General features: G+C 46.4%; 1 protein-coding gene across 1 annotated transcript in view; it reads right to left on the minus strand.

Annotated features, from left to right (window-relative positions):
• Window positions 1-442: 442 nt before the first annotated feature.
• fgfrl1b (fibroblast growth factor receptor like 1b) overlaps window positions 443-17,119 on the minus strand; it is a 41,380-nt gene continuing 24,703 nt past the window's right edge. Inside the window, exons 3-6 of the mRNA XM_066649219.1 lie at window positions 4,296-4,382; window positions 3,930-4,205; window positions 2,587-2,940; window positions 443-2,420 (exon numbers count right to left, since the gene is read on the minus strand). Of these exons, the coding sequence (XP_066505316.1) occupies window positions 2,041-2,420; window positions 2,587-2,940; window positions 3,930-4,205; window positions 4,296-4,382 (1,097 nt within the window). The 3' untranslated portion in view covers window positions 443-2,040. The remainder of the gene's footprint in view (window positions 2,421-2,586; window positions 2,941-3,929; window positions 4,206-4,295; window positions 4,383-17,119) is intronic.

Genomic DNA, 17,119 nt, shown 5'->3' on the forward strand with positions numbered 1-17,119 from the left:
ATGGGACACAGTAGGGCGAGTGAGTGATCAGAAGGAGCTCATCCGTTTTTCTTATTTGCTTTTTTGGTATTTAGTGTAGAAAGACTTACAATTAGAGCGCTTACCTGTCCAACAAAGTGAAAAGAGGGATGACCTCTCCCCTTCAAAGCCCACTGGTGTAACTCAACCCCAGCGTCAATAAGCAGCAAATCCTGCTGCGACCATTTACCCCATTCCCCTGCCGTCAAAACCCTGCATCTCCATTTTCTCACAGCATTCCTCTGGCTGTTAAACTAATACAGAGCAGAGCACAAAGTCAACACGGCCCTCGGGTGGCAGCCAAGTACTAAACGCTCATTCTCAGCACAAATACACAAAGCCTCAGAGGGCGAAACCAGGGGGAGAAATAGAAAATCATTTGTTTATTACAAAAATATTAATATATCACTTACATGAACACCAGAAGTAGAATTGCAGCATGCATTCAGCAGCACTCACATTTGTGGCCTGTTTGTGCAACCTGTGAGTGACAGGATCTGGGCAATTTAGCATATGAGAATATGGCAAGAAGACTTTGGCACTGTCAGATTCATTTTATAAAAACACTGATACAAAACAATTTTGCAAATATTGCAAGTAAAACAACTGCATGGCTGTACGCTGTCGTCATTCTCTGCATCTGCATATGCTGCATTAACACTGCGATCATCAGGGAGTCCAATACATACAGGAGGACAGATCTGAATAGTAATATTAAAAAATCCAATACAAAACAGAGCCCTTTGATTTCTTCACCCAGCTTTTTCCCCCCGACAGGGCCCATCCATTCTGAGTGAAGTCTTCACAAAGTCATCATCACATTAGAAAAGGAAAAGAAAAAACTCCACAGTATGTGTAGGTAATACACTAATATTAATATTAAATACCTGCTGTAAACAGAATAATTATCCCATTCACATAATTCCATCAGTCATAACCTAATATTTAATAGTTAACATTCTGTGCAAAGGTTAGAGACCACACACACTGTTTATTTCCAGAGTTTAATGTCCAGAAAAACACAAACCTCAACAACTGAAACTAATATTAAAGTGTGAAATTTGGATTTAAAGCATTGTGTGACGTATCATTTTAATTTGAAATCCAAACATTCACCTGCTGTTTGTCCTTTTAAAGTGATTTGTGTAGAATTTAAAAACTACAAAAAATTTATATTCACCACCATCTTTAAATCATCAAAACCAAAACTCACATGTAACTTTTGATACTATAATTATCCCCAAGAACAGAATCGATGCAAATGCTTTTGCAGAACGTTTTCCTGATGAAACTCATAACTAATGCAGTGACCAATACTTTTTACTCGTCTTTTTTAAATTACTTACATTTTTAGGTGATTTTTTCTGTTGGATAAAATGACATTTGCTATTTTTAAATACTACACAACATTTACAACACAATTCTAGTGCAGGAGAATGTTTGAATTTTTATGTTTTATGGATTTTAAAATTGATTCCTTTAAAAAAAAAAAAAAAATTAAACACAAACTGACGGTCAGTTTTTTTTCAGGAGACATGTTTTGAGATCTTAAAGTTCAGTCTAACATGATGGTTGCATTTTCTGCGGATCAATTTAATCCCATTTCCCAAAATCCATTTCTCATCTCAGAAATTTCATCTTCTAAAAAATGTCCTACCCCATGATAAAAAGTCACATGATCTCAAATATGGAAATTAAACAAGAGGTGGTCTCTGACTTCTGCACAGTGTTGTGTGTATATTACCTCTAAGTTTATGGTGGATTATAAAGCTTGCTCCATTTTTATACAGAAAAAACACATTCATATTTGGTTCATCACAAACACAGAGACGCCCTGGAGACGCTTCCCACCCTGAGAGTTTTTTTTTTTTGGGAATGTGTTTCCCCATCGCCTGCTGATGAGGAACCTAGTTCATACTCAGCTTCCAGATCTACAGCATGTTTGTGATCCTAAAGGGGGGCCCTTTGCCCAATAGAGGCCGGGCAGCAGCATTGGCTCAGTGAGGGAGGTCAGCCGGTCGGTCAGCACTGGTAGTGAAAATGCTGGTGTACTTTACCATCCACGTGCGCGTGAGAGTGTGTGTGGGTGTGCACGTCCGTATAAACTTTGGAATAAATCTTTGGGGGTCCGCTGTGGGCCGGAGCACCCATCCCGATAATCCTGTGGACGGGGAAGTGGGGGCTTCCACTGCGGGGGCAGCTGGGGTCTTTGTCTGAGGTCTGGTGTTCTCTGTGGACGACAGGGCGTGGTGGGTGGGCTCCCTGCCTCAAGCGACTGTGACACAGCCACAACACGACAGTGCCCATCATGAGGAGAGCAGCCGCTGGGATACCGATGATCAAAGGCCAGGGCAAACCGGAGCTCAGGTGGGTAGGAGGGGCCAGCTTCTCCACCTGGGGGTCTACATAAACAGATCAAGAATGAAAAAACAAGGTTTAAAGCAACTGGTTTCACTGATAAGAAATGGTCTGTACTTATCTGTATATGCAAATGAACTATGTTCTGATTGGTTGCCCTATATTTTTCCAGACCCAAAATTTGTTCATAGAATCTATTCCCATTCCTACCTGGAAGTACGGTGAGGTAGGCGCTGCGGAAACTATAGCCCATGGTGTTCGCGCCAAGGCAGATATACATGCCGGCGTCTTCATCCCGAGCCTTCACAATGGCCAGTTTGTTGAGATAGGAGCCATCAGGCCTGGACCACACATCTCCTGTGGGTAACACCATGAAGTGCTGGCCCCCAACCTCCAGCGTGGAGTTGTAGCGGCTCTCTGTGCCCGGCTCAACTCGCTTCAGCCACTGGATCACAGGCTTCACGTCACTGTGGACCTTACACTGGAAGGAGGCTGTACCCCCAAACTCCACTGTGGTGTTGACCGGGTGTGTACCTGTCAGGATGGGCTTGGAGCTCGTACGTTCTGAGGAAAACACAGGAAAAATAAGTAAATAATGGAGATATTTTGATGTGTGATTGGTTTAATAAAACACTCTCCTACCCAAAAATGAAGCTGATAATCTGCCCCACCTTTTCATATCAATAGTGATTATAAAATGCCCTTGAGGGCCTGCTCTACACAAGGAAATCTCAAAAGCTTTAGGGTTGGGCGGTATAACGATAATACCATATACCGCGGTATTTCAAAATGTGGACTGTATCTCAAAATGAGACCGATAAGTCATTACTCATGTCATTAGTCATGGCTTCATTTTGATCACTGGCTTGCAACAAAAGCAATATATCTAAGGAGCCAAAGGTAAGCTGCCAACCAGAAATGGACACAGATCCAGAAATTCTATTGAAAAAATACAAATAGAATGAACTTAATAGAAGCCCAAGCTAACCACCCTCTACAACTTCAAACTAGGGGTTTACACTGGTAACAGATCTGCAGCTCTGCCTCCACACCATTTACCTCAAAATGATTCCTCTCATTTCATCATTATTGATAACACACCATGAGGGTGGAGCTTCTGCAGTAAAGCCAGATGTCTGGCCACAGTATTTGACACCTCTAGAAATGTCCCCAGGAGTCAGGCTCCTAAAGAAAAGGCCTGGATGCCGAAAAGTTTCAGGAGGACAGGGAGACCCAGGAATCATCTTGTCTTACCAAAGTCTTGGTAAGTCTTACCAAATTACCAGCTCAGCTTTGTGACAGCTCCCGAAAAAAGGGAAGCTAGAAGAGAACGGAGAGACAGTCTGTCTTTAGTAAGAGCAGACAAGAATCACTGCTGCTGACTGGCCTTGATTTACTGAAGAGGAGTTGTGTGTCTCCCTCCGGTGGCTGAGGGTGACCTTGCAGGCTACACCTAAACAGCCGCTATGTATTATTTTATTTGTTTAGTGTGTGATTGGTGTAAGAACACTGTGCATATTACACACCTAAGTTTACAGGTCACATAAACTTACCAATAACGTCCACCCTGTAGGTGTAGTTGATGTATCCAGCAGTGTTGGACACGCGGCAGGTGTAGCGTCCACTGTCTTGTGGCTGCAGGTTTTTCAGAGTGAGTGTCCACTGCTGCCGTCTGCCCCGAGAGGCTGCCAGCTCCACCTGGTCTTTCCACCAAGTGATGTCTGGGTCAGGGGTCCCGCTGGCCAAACATTTCAGCCGCACAGAGCTACCCACCGGCTGCTCCCGAAAGCGGCGCCGCATCTTCTCTGGCTTACTGAAACGGGGCTTCGCTGTGGACACAGTTTAGTTTGTTGTCATTGTTTAGAGAGAGTTGACGTGTATATATGTGTGTGTGTGTGTCTTTGTCTATTTTGCGTTACCCCATGGCTGCCCCGTGGGGTCCTGAAGGGTGGGCTCTGCAGTAGGTTCCCTGATTGGAGGCTTGTTTTCAGGTGCTGTGGATTCATCTGAAACCCAGATAAGAGCAGAAACACATAGCATTAATAGAATGAAGCGTCTCTTAATTTGAAACGCCTGCTTTTTTACGCAGTACGTAACACTACAGCTTTGATGTACGTTTATAAGGCTATACGACAGATGTCCTTTACGGACTATGACTTAGATCTACTATGTATAAAACCTCATATATTTATCATGGTCTCTGCATTCTCCAGGTTCTCTGGGTCCTGGGTTTGATTCATTCATTCAGTTGCTGTCTGTAAGCGCTTATCCAATCCGAAGACTACTTGGAATCACTGGGCGCAAGGCAGGAACACATCCTGGAGGGGGCGCCAATCTTTCACAGGGTGACACACACTCACATCTACGGACACTTTTGAGTCACCAATACACCTACTAACGTGTGTTTTTGGACTGTGGGAGGAAACCGGAGCACCCGGAGGAAACCCACACAGACACTGGAAGAACACACCAAACTCCTCACAGACAGTGACCTGGAGTGGGACTCGAACCCACAACCTCCAGGTCCCTGTAGCTGTGTGACTGCGACACACCGTGCCGCCCACAATGTAACTCATCGATGACTGTATTTCACTTTTATGGTGTGAAACACAAGAAAATTTAAAGCTTTAAACCCTCTTTAACTTCAACACCTTCACTAAAGCTGCACATTTTTGTTTAGATATTGCTCCATAAATCAGCGGTTACATATTGTTACTGAGACTTGAGCTCTTTTATCCTCTGAGGCACTTTTACTTAAACCTCCCTGAGCGATGTCATGTAAATCACATGCGAAGTACAGGTCAGCGCACAGTGCAGACGCTCGTCCAGATTTATTTGTAGCACTCCGAGAGCTAGCAGAGCCGCTCAGTGTGTGAAACAGAGCGACGCGGCTCAGAGACAGGCCATGTGGGAGGTGTGTGTGTTGGGGTGTGTTTTGATTCGGACCCCTCTGAGCCTCTGCAGCTCTATGGGAAACTTTAACCAACCTTAAGCCTCCGTATTATTCCAACAAGACCAGCGAGGCAGGGGTGAGCAAACACTGTGATATTGTTTCTTCTCTCCAGTTTCCACCGCGTCCACGGAGCAAGAGCCGTGTTGATTTAACTCGGAGCAGGAAGCCAATTAACTGAGTTTAATCCAAAGTGCGCAGGCAGCTGAGAGGGCCGCTTTGTTTGGGGCGGCCCGTTCTGGCATGGGCTGCTGGAATGCACGCATGCACACACATATATACACACACACCTCCCCCTCTGATTCTCCTGTAGAGCCAGAAAAGGAGGCGGAGCATGGTCTCCCACTCACACATAAGCAAAGGTCCCCAACCCACCCACTCGCACCTACCTCTGCACTCATACAAACAACCACCTCCACGCACAGTACAGGACCACCCTTCATTTACATCTCTAGACTCACGGCTTTAAGTCTGGTCCGGAGACTCATTTTCTGCTTCTCATGAGCCAGGTAATCACAAACATATTCAGTGATGTTGAGGTCTGGGCTCAGGGCTCTGAGAACGGCAGTAACATCCTGCTCTAATACATAAATCACTTGTGGTCTCTGACTTTTGCACAGTACTGAACTTAAATATATACTCATATTCACACTGGAAAGAAATCATCACGCACAAATGGCCTCCTGGGCCACCTCAGGGCAACAAACCCAGAGTCAACACTGCGGTAACACGACACACAAGTGGTCCTCACATGCGCAGGTGAAGGAGCCGCCATTAAACCTTCCCCACATTCTTTCCGTGTCTCTATTTATCTGTTCCAGTGTGTGTTTGGTCTAGCCACGCAGGCCCACATTCAGGGAATGAAACTGCTGAGAAAAGACAGCATTCATCACCGCAGAACCACTGAGACAGAATGTGGCCGGAGATGGAGAGTTAACACAGTAGGATATGACAAATTTGGAAGTATTATTATCTTCATCACAGGGTTTAACTGTAAAGCCGGTGAGGTTTGAATACCTGCTGATCCACAGTGTGTTGACCTGAGACTGTGAGTGTAACTTTCTGGGAATTAGCTAATCCCCTGTGTTGTTCTGGGATTCAAAGGCACACCCTTCTTTTCAGCACACACCTCCACACACACACACATTCATCCTGAGCCAGCAGCAGCACTTCCACCAGCCCCAAGGCCTTGAGTTAAGGCTCAGGATAACAGTGAAAAGACAAGGCAGCGGCTGATATTTTGGGGCAGGCTGGTTAGCAGAAGTGATGTTGAATCAGTGGTGCTTTATAAAACTCTGAGGACCGGGCAGGGCCAAAACTGCTGAGAATCAGTTCAAACATTGGATAAAATAAGAGAAAACAAACAACTTTCTGATATTTGTGATGCATCTTATGTAGAGTGCAGAGATTTTAGAATTGTCCCGCCTCCTTGTCTGAGTCTCTTCAGTCACAGCTTATGTACGAACACAAATATATTGTCAAACAAAGCAAAACAGGCACAACGAGCACGGAGGGGAAAAAAGGACCACTGAGTAAAAACAGAGAAAACGAGAACAAAGAAGAAAGAACACAGAGCAAAGATGGCTAAAAGGCAGAGCTTCTGCTCCTAGCTCCGGTCGGGGTAAACAGCGAGTGAGGCTCTTAAACCAGCCGTTGTGAGCAGGGCTGTTTAGACGGGGAGAATGCTGCTGTGGGGTTTGATCCTTGTGGTATTTTGAACAAAGCAGGTCACAGACGCTTCATTTAGACCCAGAGCTGTGTTCACTTGTGGGAAATGGGTGTAAATATATCCACTTTAACTTAAAAATATCTCCATAAATAGGGTTTTAGAGTGTGTTGGCAGTTTCAGAGAAGGTGTTTCTTATTCCTGAAATTAAAAACATTGTGAATTAAGCCAGAAATTCATTTTAAAGAGGTCTAGTTCCAAGAAAATCCATCACGCTGAGCTGTTCAAACCTTAGTAAGTCGAGCTGAATTTGTTTTCAGTTTCGTGTGTGATCTCCTCCCACCATCCCATCTGGAATGATGTCCATCTTCCTGTCCATTGAACTCGAAACTGAGAGGCCATGCACTTGTCAGCAGATTGCAGGGAGTCCCATTTGGATTGAAAAACTCTTTCTGTAATAAAAAATTGCGTGGTATATTTCAGACTGAAGGCTCCTCTTCTTTTCATCGCGGTGGGAGACTGACAGGAACGCCTCCCCTCTTCCCTCCTCTCAGTGGCCTGGCTGAGGCTCTGTCTCTCCTGGCTCTCACTTATGAAAAATGGAGGCCTGGTTGAGGGACAGGGCCCCTTCTCCTCAGTTGTGGACTCACTAAGATGCTGAGAGGGAAAGGGGGGCGAGAGTGGGGTATGTTGGAGACGGAGGGTCTGCAGCAAGGGGCAGGAGGGAGCCTTCAAATGCCCCAAACGCCCCTCAAACTGAGGCCGTGTTTAGAAGGCCGTCGTGTTTTTTTTCCTACCGGAGGGACTTGAAAGCTCTGCGCTGAAAAAGCCTCTTTCTCCATTCATTCCAGTCCACAAACACACACAGCCAGGGCTCCATGAGCCAGACCCTGGAGGCCGGAGAGAGAGCCCGAGTCAAACGAAAGCAATGGCAACATGAAAAAGCTGTCGCAGTTTCAGCTGCCGTGTTCTACAGAGAGGGCGCACCTGAGTGGAATAAAATATCAGTCAGAATTCTTCTCTTCAAAGTGTTAAAGAAGTTACGGCATAACATAACTCTAACATCTGATAGCGGGGGCGTATTTTCAAGGCACCAAGCTACTGCTAACTCAAACCATGTATGATATTTTCCCTCTAAATCAAAGGAAAAGAAGCTGTCAGGGCCTAATGCTGAGGTGATGATAAAGTAATAGCTGGTACAAGTCCGATGAGGTGAATAAAAACCCAGTGTCGTATTTCTAACCTTCTTGATGAGGTTATTTCAGAGGTCATGCACTGATTCAACAGTGCTGCCAAAGGCCTGGAAAGAGATGAAGGTGAAATGTGGAAGATACATCAGTGTTATAAACTGAAACCCTTTGTCCTCTTCCAGGTAGAATATAAAATACGTGTAATTTTAAAATCCAATATTAAAGTGTCAGAAGAAGTAGGCTAGTATTATTACCTCGTAACACAAGCCACTGCGTATGTTCAGCTTTTTCTACAAGACACAGAGTGCTGGCTGGATTCATCTTTTATCAATGTGTGTTAGTGCCTCTCAGAGGTGAGCATAAATCCTACTGACCCTGCTGTATGAGGTCAGAAAGAAAAATATTTAGAGATGTTAAACGTTGTGGTGCAGCAGGTTAGTGTCGCAATAGCACAGCTCCAGGGACCTGGAGGTTGTGGGTTTGAGTCCCGCTCCGGGTGACTGTCTGTCAGGAGTGTGGTGTGTTCTCCCTGTGTCTGTGTGGGTTTCCTCTGGGTGACTGTCTGTGAGGAGTGTGGTGTGTTCTCTCTGTGTCTGCGTGGGTTTCCTCCGGGTGACTGTCTGTGAGGAGTGTGGTGTGTTCTCTCTGTGTCTGCGTGGGTTTCCTCCGGGTGACTGCCTGTGAGGAGTGTGGTGTGTTCTCTCTGTGTCTGCGTGGGTTTCCTCCGGGTGACTGTCTGTGAGGAGTGTGGTGTGTTCTCTCTGTGTCTGCGTGGGTTTCCTCCGGGTGACTGCCTGTGAGGAGTGTGGTGTGTTCTCTCTGTGTCTGCGTGGGTTTCCTCTGGGTGACTGTCTGTGAAGAGTGTGGTGTGTTCTCTCTGTGTCTGCGTTGGTTTCCTCCGGGTGACTGTCTGTGAGGAGTGTGGTGTGTTCTCCCTGTGTCTGCGTGGGTTTCCTCCAGGTAAGTGTCTGTGAGGAGTGTGGTGTGTTCTCCCTGTGTCTCTGTGGGTTTCCTCCAGGTAAGTGTCTGTGAGGAGTGTGGTGTGTTCTCTCTGTGTCTGTGTGGGTTTCCTCCAGGTGACTGTCTGTGAGGAGTGTGGTGTGTTCTCCCTGTGTCTGCGTGGGTTTCCTCCGGGTGACTGTCTGTGAGGAGTGTGGTGTGTTCTCCCTGTGTCTGCATGGGTTTCCTCCGGGTGACTGTGTGTGAGGAGTGTGGTGTTTTCTCCCTGTGTCTGCATGGGTTTCCTCCGAGTGACTGTCTGTGAGGAGTGTGGTGTGTTCTCCCTGTCTGCGTGGGTTTCCTCCGGGTGACTGTCTGTGAGGAGTGTGGTGTGTTCTCCCTGTGTCTGCGTGGGTTTCCTCCGAGTGACTGTCTGTGAGGAGTGTGGTGTGTTCTCCCTGTGTTTGTGTTGGTTTCCTCCAGGTGACTGTCTGCGAGGAGTGCGGTGTGTTCTCCCTGTGTCTGCATGGGTTTCCACCGGGTGACTGTCTGTGAGGAGTGTGGTGTGTTCTCTCTGTGTCTGCGTGGGTTTCCTCCGGGTGACTGTCTGTGAGGAGTGTGGTGTGTTCTCTCTGTGTCTGCGTGGGTTTCCTCCGGGTGACTGTCTGTGAGGAGTGTGGTGTGTTCTCTCTGTGTCTGCGTGGGTTTCCTCCGGGTGACTGTCTGTGAGGAGTGTGGTGTGTTCTCTCTGTGTCTGCGTTGGTTTCCTCCGGGTGACTGTCTGTGAGGAGTGTGGTGTGTTCTCCCTGTGTCTGTGTGGGTTTCCTCCAGGTAAGTGTCTGTGAGGAGTGTGGTGTGTTCTCCCTGTGTCTCTGTGGGTTTCCTCCAGGTAAGTGTCTGTGAGGAGTGTGGTGTGTTCTCTCTGTGTCTGTGTGGGTTTCCTCCAGGTGACTGTCTGTGAGGAGTGTGGTGTGTTCTCCCTGTGTCTGCGTGGGTTTCCTCCGGGTGACTGTCTGTGAGGAGTGTGGTGTGTTCTCCCTGTGTCTGCATGGGTTTCCTCCGGGTGACTGTCTGTGAGGAGTGTGGTGTTTTCTCCCTGTGTCTGCATGGGTTTCCTCCGAGTGACTGTCTGTGAGGAGTGTGGTGTGTTCTCCCTGTCTGCGTGGGTTTCCTCCGGGTGACTGTCTGTGAGGAGTGTGGTGTGTTCTCCCTGTGTCTGCGTGGGTTTCCTCCGAGTGACTGTCTGTGAGGAGTGTGGTGTGTTCTCCCTGTGTCTGCGTGGGTTTCCTCCAGGTGACTGTCTGCGAGGAGTGCGGTGTGTTCTCCCTGTGTCTGCATGGGTTTCGACCGGGTGACTGTCTGTGAGGAGTGTGGTGTGTTCTCCCTATGTTCGCGTGGGTTTCCTCCGGGTGCTCCGGTTTCCTCCCACGCTCCAAAAACACACGTTGGTAGGTGGATTGGCGACTCAAAAGTGTCTGTGAGTGTGTGTCAACCTGTGAACACAATTCCTCCAGGATGTGCGCAAGATGCAAGGCAGGATCACACCTTGTCGGGGATGCCAGTCATTCACAGGGCGACACAATCCACCCCCCAAGTCCGGAGTGAATTTCCTCACTTTTGTCATTCATTCTCGTTCCCTCAATTTTGCTTAAATCTGCCAGTGTCACATTGATCAACCAAATGTTGAAGCATGTCAAGATGATTAAAAACCAGTAACGTCCAAGCAGAGAATGGTGTCCTGTTTGATTTTACTCTGATATTTTAGGGGCTCTGTGCATTAGTGAGAAAATTGAATCTAGGTTTTACTCAAGTACACTTCAGATATTAATATTCTGTTTGTGATTGGTGATCCCATTTAAAACATTATTTTACACCAATAAAAATAAAACTCCTACCAGCTTCACTCCCTGTGCTGACAGAAGCTCAATGTTCTAATAATATCTGCCCAGTTCTAGAAATACTCAGTGTGTAAATATTTTCTTGAGCTACAAGATGTTTCTTGCCTGGATAATCTCATTTTTACTGTCTGTCAGTGTTTTATAGAGAAATACATCCTTATTTTCCTGGAAATGTCATTTTTTTTGGCATGTGAAAAACCTTGGGGTTTGCTTCTACATTTGACACATTCTTTGTGTGAATTAATACATATATGAAGATGTCTTTTTTATGTGGTAAAAATCCATCCATCCATCCATTATCTGTAACCGCTTATCCAATTTAGGGTCGCGGTGGGTCCAGAGCCTACCTGGAATCATTGGGCGCAAGGCAGGAATACACCCTGGAGGGGACGCCAGTCCTTCAGAGGGCAACATACACACACACACACACACATCTACGGACACTTTCGAGTCCCCAATCCACCTGCAACGTGTGTTTTTGGACTGTGGGAGGATGTGGTAAAAATAAAACAGTTTATTTTTTGTTTTTTAAATGAATGTATTTTATGGGACAAGCTGAAATAAAAGCAGATGATTTAGCACTATAGGCTATTAAAGATGGCATCTATGATTGTGGGGAAACACAGTTCTCTCTGGTTTGTTTATATTTAGAAGCTATGTGTCTTTAAAGGTGGAATGGTGTGTTTAAGGAGAAAAAAATGACTGTTTGTACGTGCCTGAACCTGAATTTTACCACAGAAACTATTCTGTTACTCGAGTTGTTTCGTTTTGTAGCACCTTTGGTACGTTTTTACATTCATGCCGTCCGCCATCCCCTGAATTTGGACATAGTTCCACCTTATGTGATCAGAAATTGAGTGAATATTACCCACCTATGGAGCAGGAAAATAGCAATATCCTCATCTCAGTTCGTGCTTTTGAATGTTTGGAGACAGGTGCCTTTTCTCAAAAGACACAAGCAAATAGTGAGGAAACATATTCGGGATTTTATAAAAAGTGCTTTTTGATTATATTTGTGAACGTTGCCTTTAAGGCCATTTCATGAAATGCTTTAGAGATATTTAACCCCCTCCAATCCTCTCACACACACACACACACACACACACATATGTTTCTACAACTTGGGCCTAGTTGAAGCTCCACAGCCAGTGTCCTCACCATGATGGGCATCCATGTGTCCCCATTGTCCTCTTTTTTTTTTTTAAACCAAAATATGGCCACTGTATTTTAGCCCAATAAGGATATCTCTGCCTCAGTATGGATTTGGGCTACAGTCCCCAGCTCTGGTGCCTCCTCTGACCAGATATGGATTGAAGAAAAAGAGGAAAATTAGAGAGTAATTTGTGAATGTGCAGTCTGGGGGAGCCGAGGGGAGCAGAGGAGAAAGGGTAATTAGAAGCCTGCCATATCTTTTATAGAGCCGTTAGCGGTTAGCAGCAGCAGTAGCAGAGAGGTTCAGGAGGAAATTGGCTTGTTTTCTCAGGACTGCAGTGGGACAGGCCGAGCTGGTGAGACCTGCTGAGGGCCAGAGCCAGCTTCAGCTTCCTCTAATGACCAGGATCAAAGCTCCTTTAATGTGGCGCGCGATGAAGGTGGGTAATTTGCATCCCCCTGCCCCTCCCTGGTGTAATTAAAACCTTCACTGCCCCAAAAGCAGAGACAGTCATAACACAAGGTCTGCAGGTCTCGGATGTTGGTTTCATTTTATTTGTTTGATTCTGTGATTCTTCGTTTGATTTACTAGTGTTTTTCTTTTGTGTCTATTTCCTTTTTCTTTTTTGTTTTCCCAGGAAATAGCCCTTTGACAGCTCCACATCCTTTCAGAGCCATAGTTTAATTCTACTCTTCGACTGCAATTTTACTCTTTTCCTATTTTAAATCATATGTAGGTGAATGTTTTTGATTAAAAATAATCGCAACCATTTTTTTAAAATCACGGAAATTACATGTAATTAATAAACGGTCCTGTTTTTAATCACGTTCTCTTCATCTCTTGTTTTTTCAGCCTTGGTGCCGCCGCAGTGATGCAGACTGGACGTGCTCTGCTCCTCACTTACTCATGCTTTTCTGCGACGGTGAAAACTTCGTCTCTGGAGCTCTCGGTTCAGCTTAATTTCATGTGAGGCCTGAATGGTTTCAATTCCATCATGCAGCCTTTCATCTTTGCCTCTCTCTCTCTCTCTTTCTCTCTCCCTCTTTTTCAACTGCACTCTTTCTTCTGTTCCTCACAAGCATGAATTCATTTGTGTCCATATGTGCGCGCAGCTTTGAACTATCCCCGGCTTCGTTCTCCACAACCAGAGAAAAAAACAAACATGTTCTTCGAGGCCTCGGCTCCAAAAGCCCTCCGTGTCACACCAGCAGTCATCGGAATTAAGAGCTACATCACCGTCACAACGCTGGAAGTGTGATCAAAGAGTGTGTTCCTGTGTTTGTAGCGGTTATAGTGACCAGTCAGACGTCCAGCAAATATACAGCCTGTTGTTAACTGCTGCTCTCCACCTCTCTGTGTGTTATTGCTTCTCAGCTCAAGGCTCAGATGGGCACGGGGAGGAAAAAATAATAAAACAAATTGCAGAGCTGTCACAGAAAATGTGCTCAAATCAGACTAAACATAAACACTGGGCTCGCCACCTACAGACCGATGTCAGTCAGCTAGCGTTGAGTCACTGCGAGACTTGGATTAGAGGAGCTGAGGGATACGAGGATGTGGAAGAGTGTTCTTCTGTACTGATGTGATGAGTAATGAGACATAGACTATACAGATATCACACGATTCATTCATTTATGAAAATCGAAGCGTTATCTCGAACCAACTGGCCGAGAAACTCCATAAACAAGTCAATCCAGTGTAGTTGATAGTGGTGAATATTGCTTGAAATGGCTGGCCTACAAAACTAACTAACTATCTAATAAATAAATAAACACATAAACAAATAAATAAATAAATGCTGAAAAAAAAACGCGGAGGCTTTTTTGACACAGACAGAAAAAACACTGCTAAATAAGAGATATACAAAGGCTGGTCTCATGGTTGCCATAAAACACCTTTGGAATATTGTAGAATAATGAGCTGAACACAGAACATTTTCTAGATGTGAATCCTGTGATAATCAACAACAAGTCCATGTTTTGAGCGAACAGGAGGAAAACAGTGTAAATGAGAAGGGACCACTTCAATTTCACAGCCCCATAAGCAAAGGTTATGAGTGAGTAGGCAGTCTTTATTTTTATTTAATTGTTTGAAATTTTTATTAATTTAAATTTGGGCAGCACGGTGGTGCAGCAGGTAGTGTCTCTGTCACAGCTCCAGGTTTGGTGTGTTCTCCCTGTGTCTGCGTGGGTTTCCTCAGGGTGACTGTCTGTGAGGAGTGTGGTGTGTTCTCCCTGTGTCTGCGTGGGTTTCCTCCGGGTGACTGTCTGTGAGGAGTGTGGCGTGTTCTCCCCGTGTCTGCGTGGGTTTCCTCCGGGTGACTGTCTGTGAGGAGTGTGGCGTGTTCTCCCCGTGTCTGCGTGGGTTTCCTCCGGGTGACTGTCTGTGAGGAGTGTGGTGTGTTCTCCCCGTGTCTGCGTGGGTTTCCTCCGGGTGACTGTCTGTGAGGAGTGTGGTGTGTTCTCCCTGTGTCTGCATTGGTTTCCTCCGGGTGACTGTCTGTGAGGAGTGTGGCGTGTTCTCCCCGTGTCTGCGTGGGTTTCCTCCGGGTGACTGTCTGTGAGGAGTGTGGTGTGTTCTCCCTGTGTCTGCATTGGTTTCCTCCGGGTGACTGTCTGTGAGGAGTGTGGCGTGTTCTCCCCGTGTCTGCGTGGGTTTCCTCCGGGTGACTGTCTGTGAGGAGTGTGGTGTGTTCTCCCCGTGTCTGCGTGGGTTTCCTCCGGGTGACTATCTGTGAGGAGTGTGGTGTGTTCTCCCTGTGTCTGCGTGGGTTTCCTCCGGGTGACTGTCTGTGAGGAGTGTGGTGTGTTCTCCCTGTGTCTGCATTGGTTTCCTCCGGGTGACTGTCTGTGAGGAGTGTGGCGTGTTCACCCCGTGTCTGCGTGGGTTTCCTCCGGGTGACTGTCTGTGAGGAGTGTGGTGTGTTCTCCCCGTGTCTGCATGGGTTTCCTTCGGGTGACTGTCTGTGAGGAGTTGGTGTGTTCTCCCCGTGTCTGCGTGGGTTTCCTCCGGGTGCTCCGGTTTCCTCCCACAGTCCAAAAACACATGTTGGTAGGTGGATTGAAAACTCAAAAGTGTCCTGTCAAAAGGCCCCTGGAGCCGTGTGACTGCGACACTACCTGTTGCAACACTGTGCCGCCTGAATAAATGTTTTATTAATTAAAATTTTAATATCAACATTTTAAAAACCTGCTGCTCTAGGAGTGCCATCTGTGGTCCCACCCTTCAGCTGGTGCCCTGTTTCTCCTCCCAGAGCAGCCTTGGACTGCCCAGTGAGTGTAATTCTGATACAATTATCCATTTAGGTGAGGAGGACGTGGGTTAAACTGCAACACATGTAGCACACGACCCATGAACAAAGAACATTTGAATGAAAGAACATTTTCTAGATGTGAATCCTGTGATAATCAACAACAAGTCCATGTTTTGAGCGAACAGGAGGAAAACAGTGTAAATGAGAAGGGACCACTTCCATTTCACAGCCCCATAAGCAAAGGTTATGAGTGAGTAGGCAGTCTTTATTTTTATTTAATTGTTTGAAATTTTTATTAATTTAAATTTGGGCAGCACGGTGGTGCAGCAGGTAGTGTCTCTGTCACAGCTCCAGGTTTGGTGTGTTCTCCCTGTGTCTGCGTGGGTTTCCTCAGGGTGACTGTCTGTGAGGAGTGTGGTGTGTTCTCCCCGTGTCTGCGTGGGTTTCCTCCGGGTGACTGTCTGTGAGGAGTTGGTGTGTTCTCCCCGTGTCTGCGTGGGTTTCCTCCGGGTGACTGTCTGTGAGGAGTGTGGTGTGTTCTCCCCGTGTCTGCGTGGGTTTCCTCCGGGTGACTGTCTGTGAGGAGTTGGTGTGTTCTCCCCGTGTCTGCGTGGGTTTCCTCCGGGTGCTCCGGTTTCCTCCCACAGTCCAAAAACACATGTTGGTAGGTGGATTGAAAACTCAAAAGTGTCCTGTCAAAAGGCCCCTGGAGCCGTGTGACTGCGACACTACCTGTTGCAACACTGTGCCGCCTGAATGAATGTTTTATTAATTAAAATTTTAATATCAACATTTTAAAAACCTGCTGCTCTAGGAGTGCCATCTGTGGTCCCACCCTTCAGCTGGTGCCCTGTTTCTCCTCCCAGAGCAGCCTTGGACTGCCCAGTGAGTGTAATTCTGATACAATTATCCATTTAGGTGAGGAGGACGTGGGTTAAACTGCAACACATGTAGCACACGACCCATGAACAAAGAACAAATGTCGGCTGCTGGGAGCTTTTTCCACATTTCCTCTATAAAAACTGCAGCCAAAGCAGGGGTCAGTCCAGAAGCCACCATCTCAGTCGCTGTGTTCACACACGACACAGGCTCAGTGAGCAGCGCAGACAAAGGCTAAGCCAGGAATCTGGGAAACCATCCTTAATAATCCAGTACTCTGCTTTTATGGGTGTACACACATGGAACATGTAATGGAGGACAAAGTAAAATGTTATGCTGGATTTACAACTGACCAGGTGAGCAAGACCTAGTCCAGAGGGCTTCGAACTTAGACTAAAGCCTTCTTATATCCTCTGGTGCTGAACAGTCCCAGAGACTCCAGGTTCTACTTAAAGGGTCCTGCTGCCGACCATTAGTCCTGAGCAATAACATTGTTCACAGCTTGTGGCATGGCTTTAAAATAGCAGGGGACTGGGACTCTGGGGGCATTCGGGGTGCTGCATGAAGAGAGGAGGACTTTGAGAGAGGCCCGGGGACTGCTGGACATTAACGATCTGCTAACGGATTCGTCCCTGTGCTCTGTAGGAAGCTCAGAATGGATGGAGAAAATGTCAGCATTGTTCTGGAGGTCAAATATTCCCTCCTGAGCTGCTACCAGCTACTACAAACATCCTTTGCTAAGCAGCATGTGTCATTTCGTTTATTGACGTGAGGTATGGCATGCTCATATAGGGCCAACACCTGGAAATGAAACA

Source organism: Hoplias malabaricus, chromosome 17 (assembly GCF_029633855.1).
Source record: "Hoplias malabaricus isolate fHopMal1 chromosome 17, fHopMal1.hap1, whole genome shotgun sequence".
Classification (NCBI taxonomy): domain Eukaryota; kingdom Metazoa; phylum Chordata; class Actinopteri; order Characiformes; family Erythrinidae; genus Hoplias; species Hoplias malabaricus.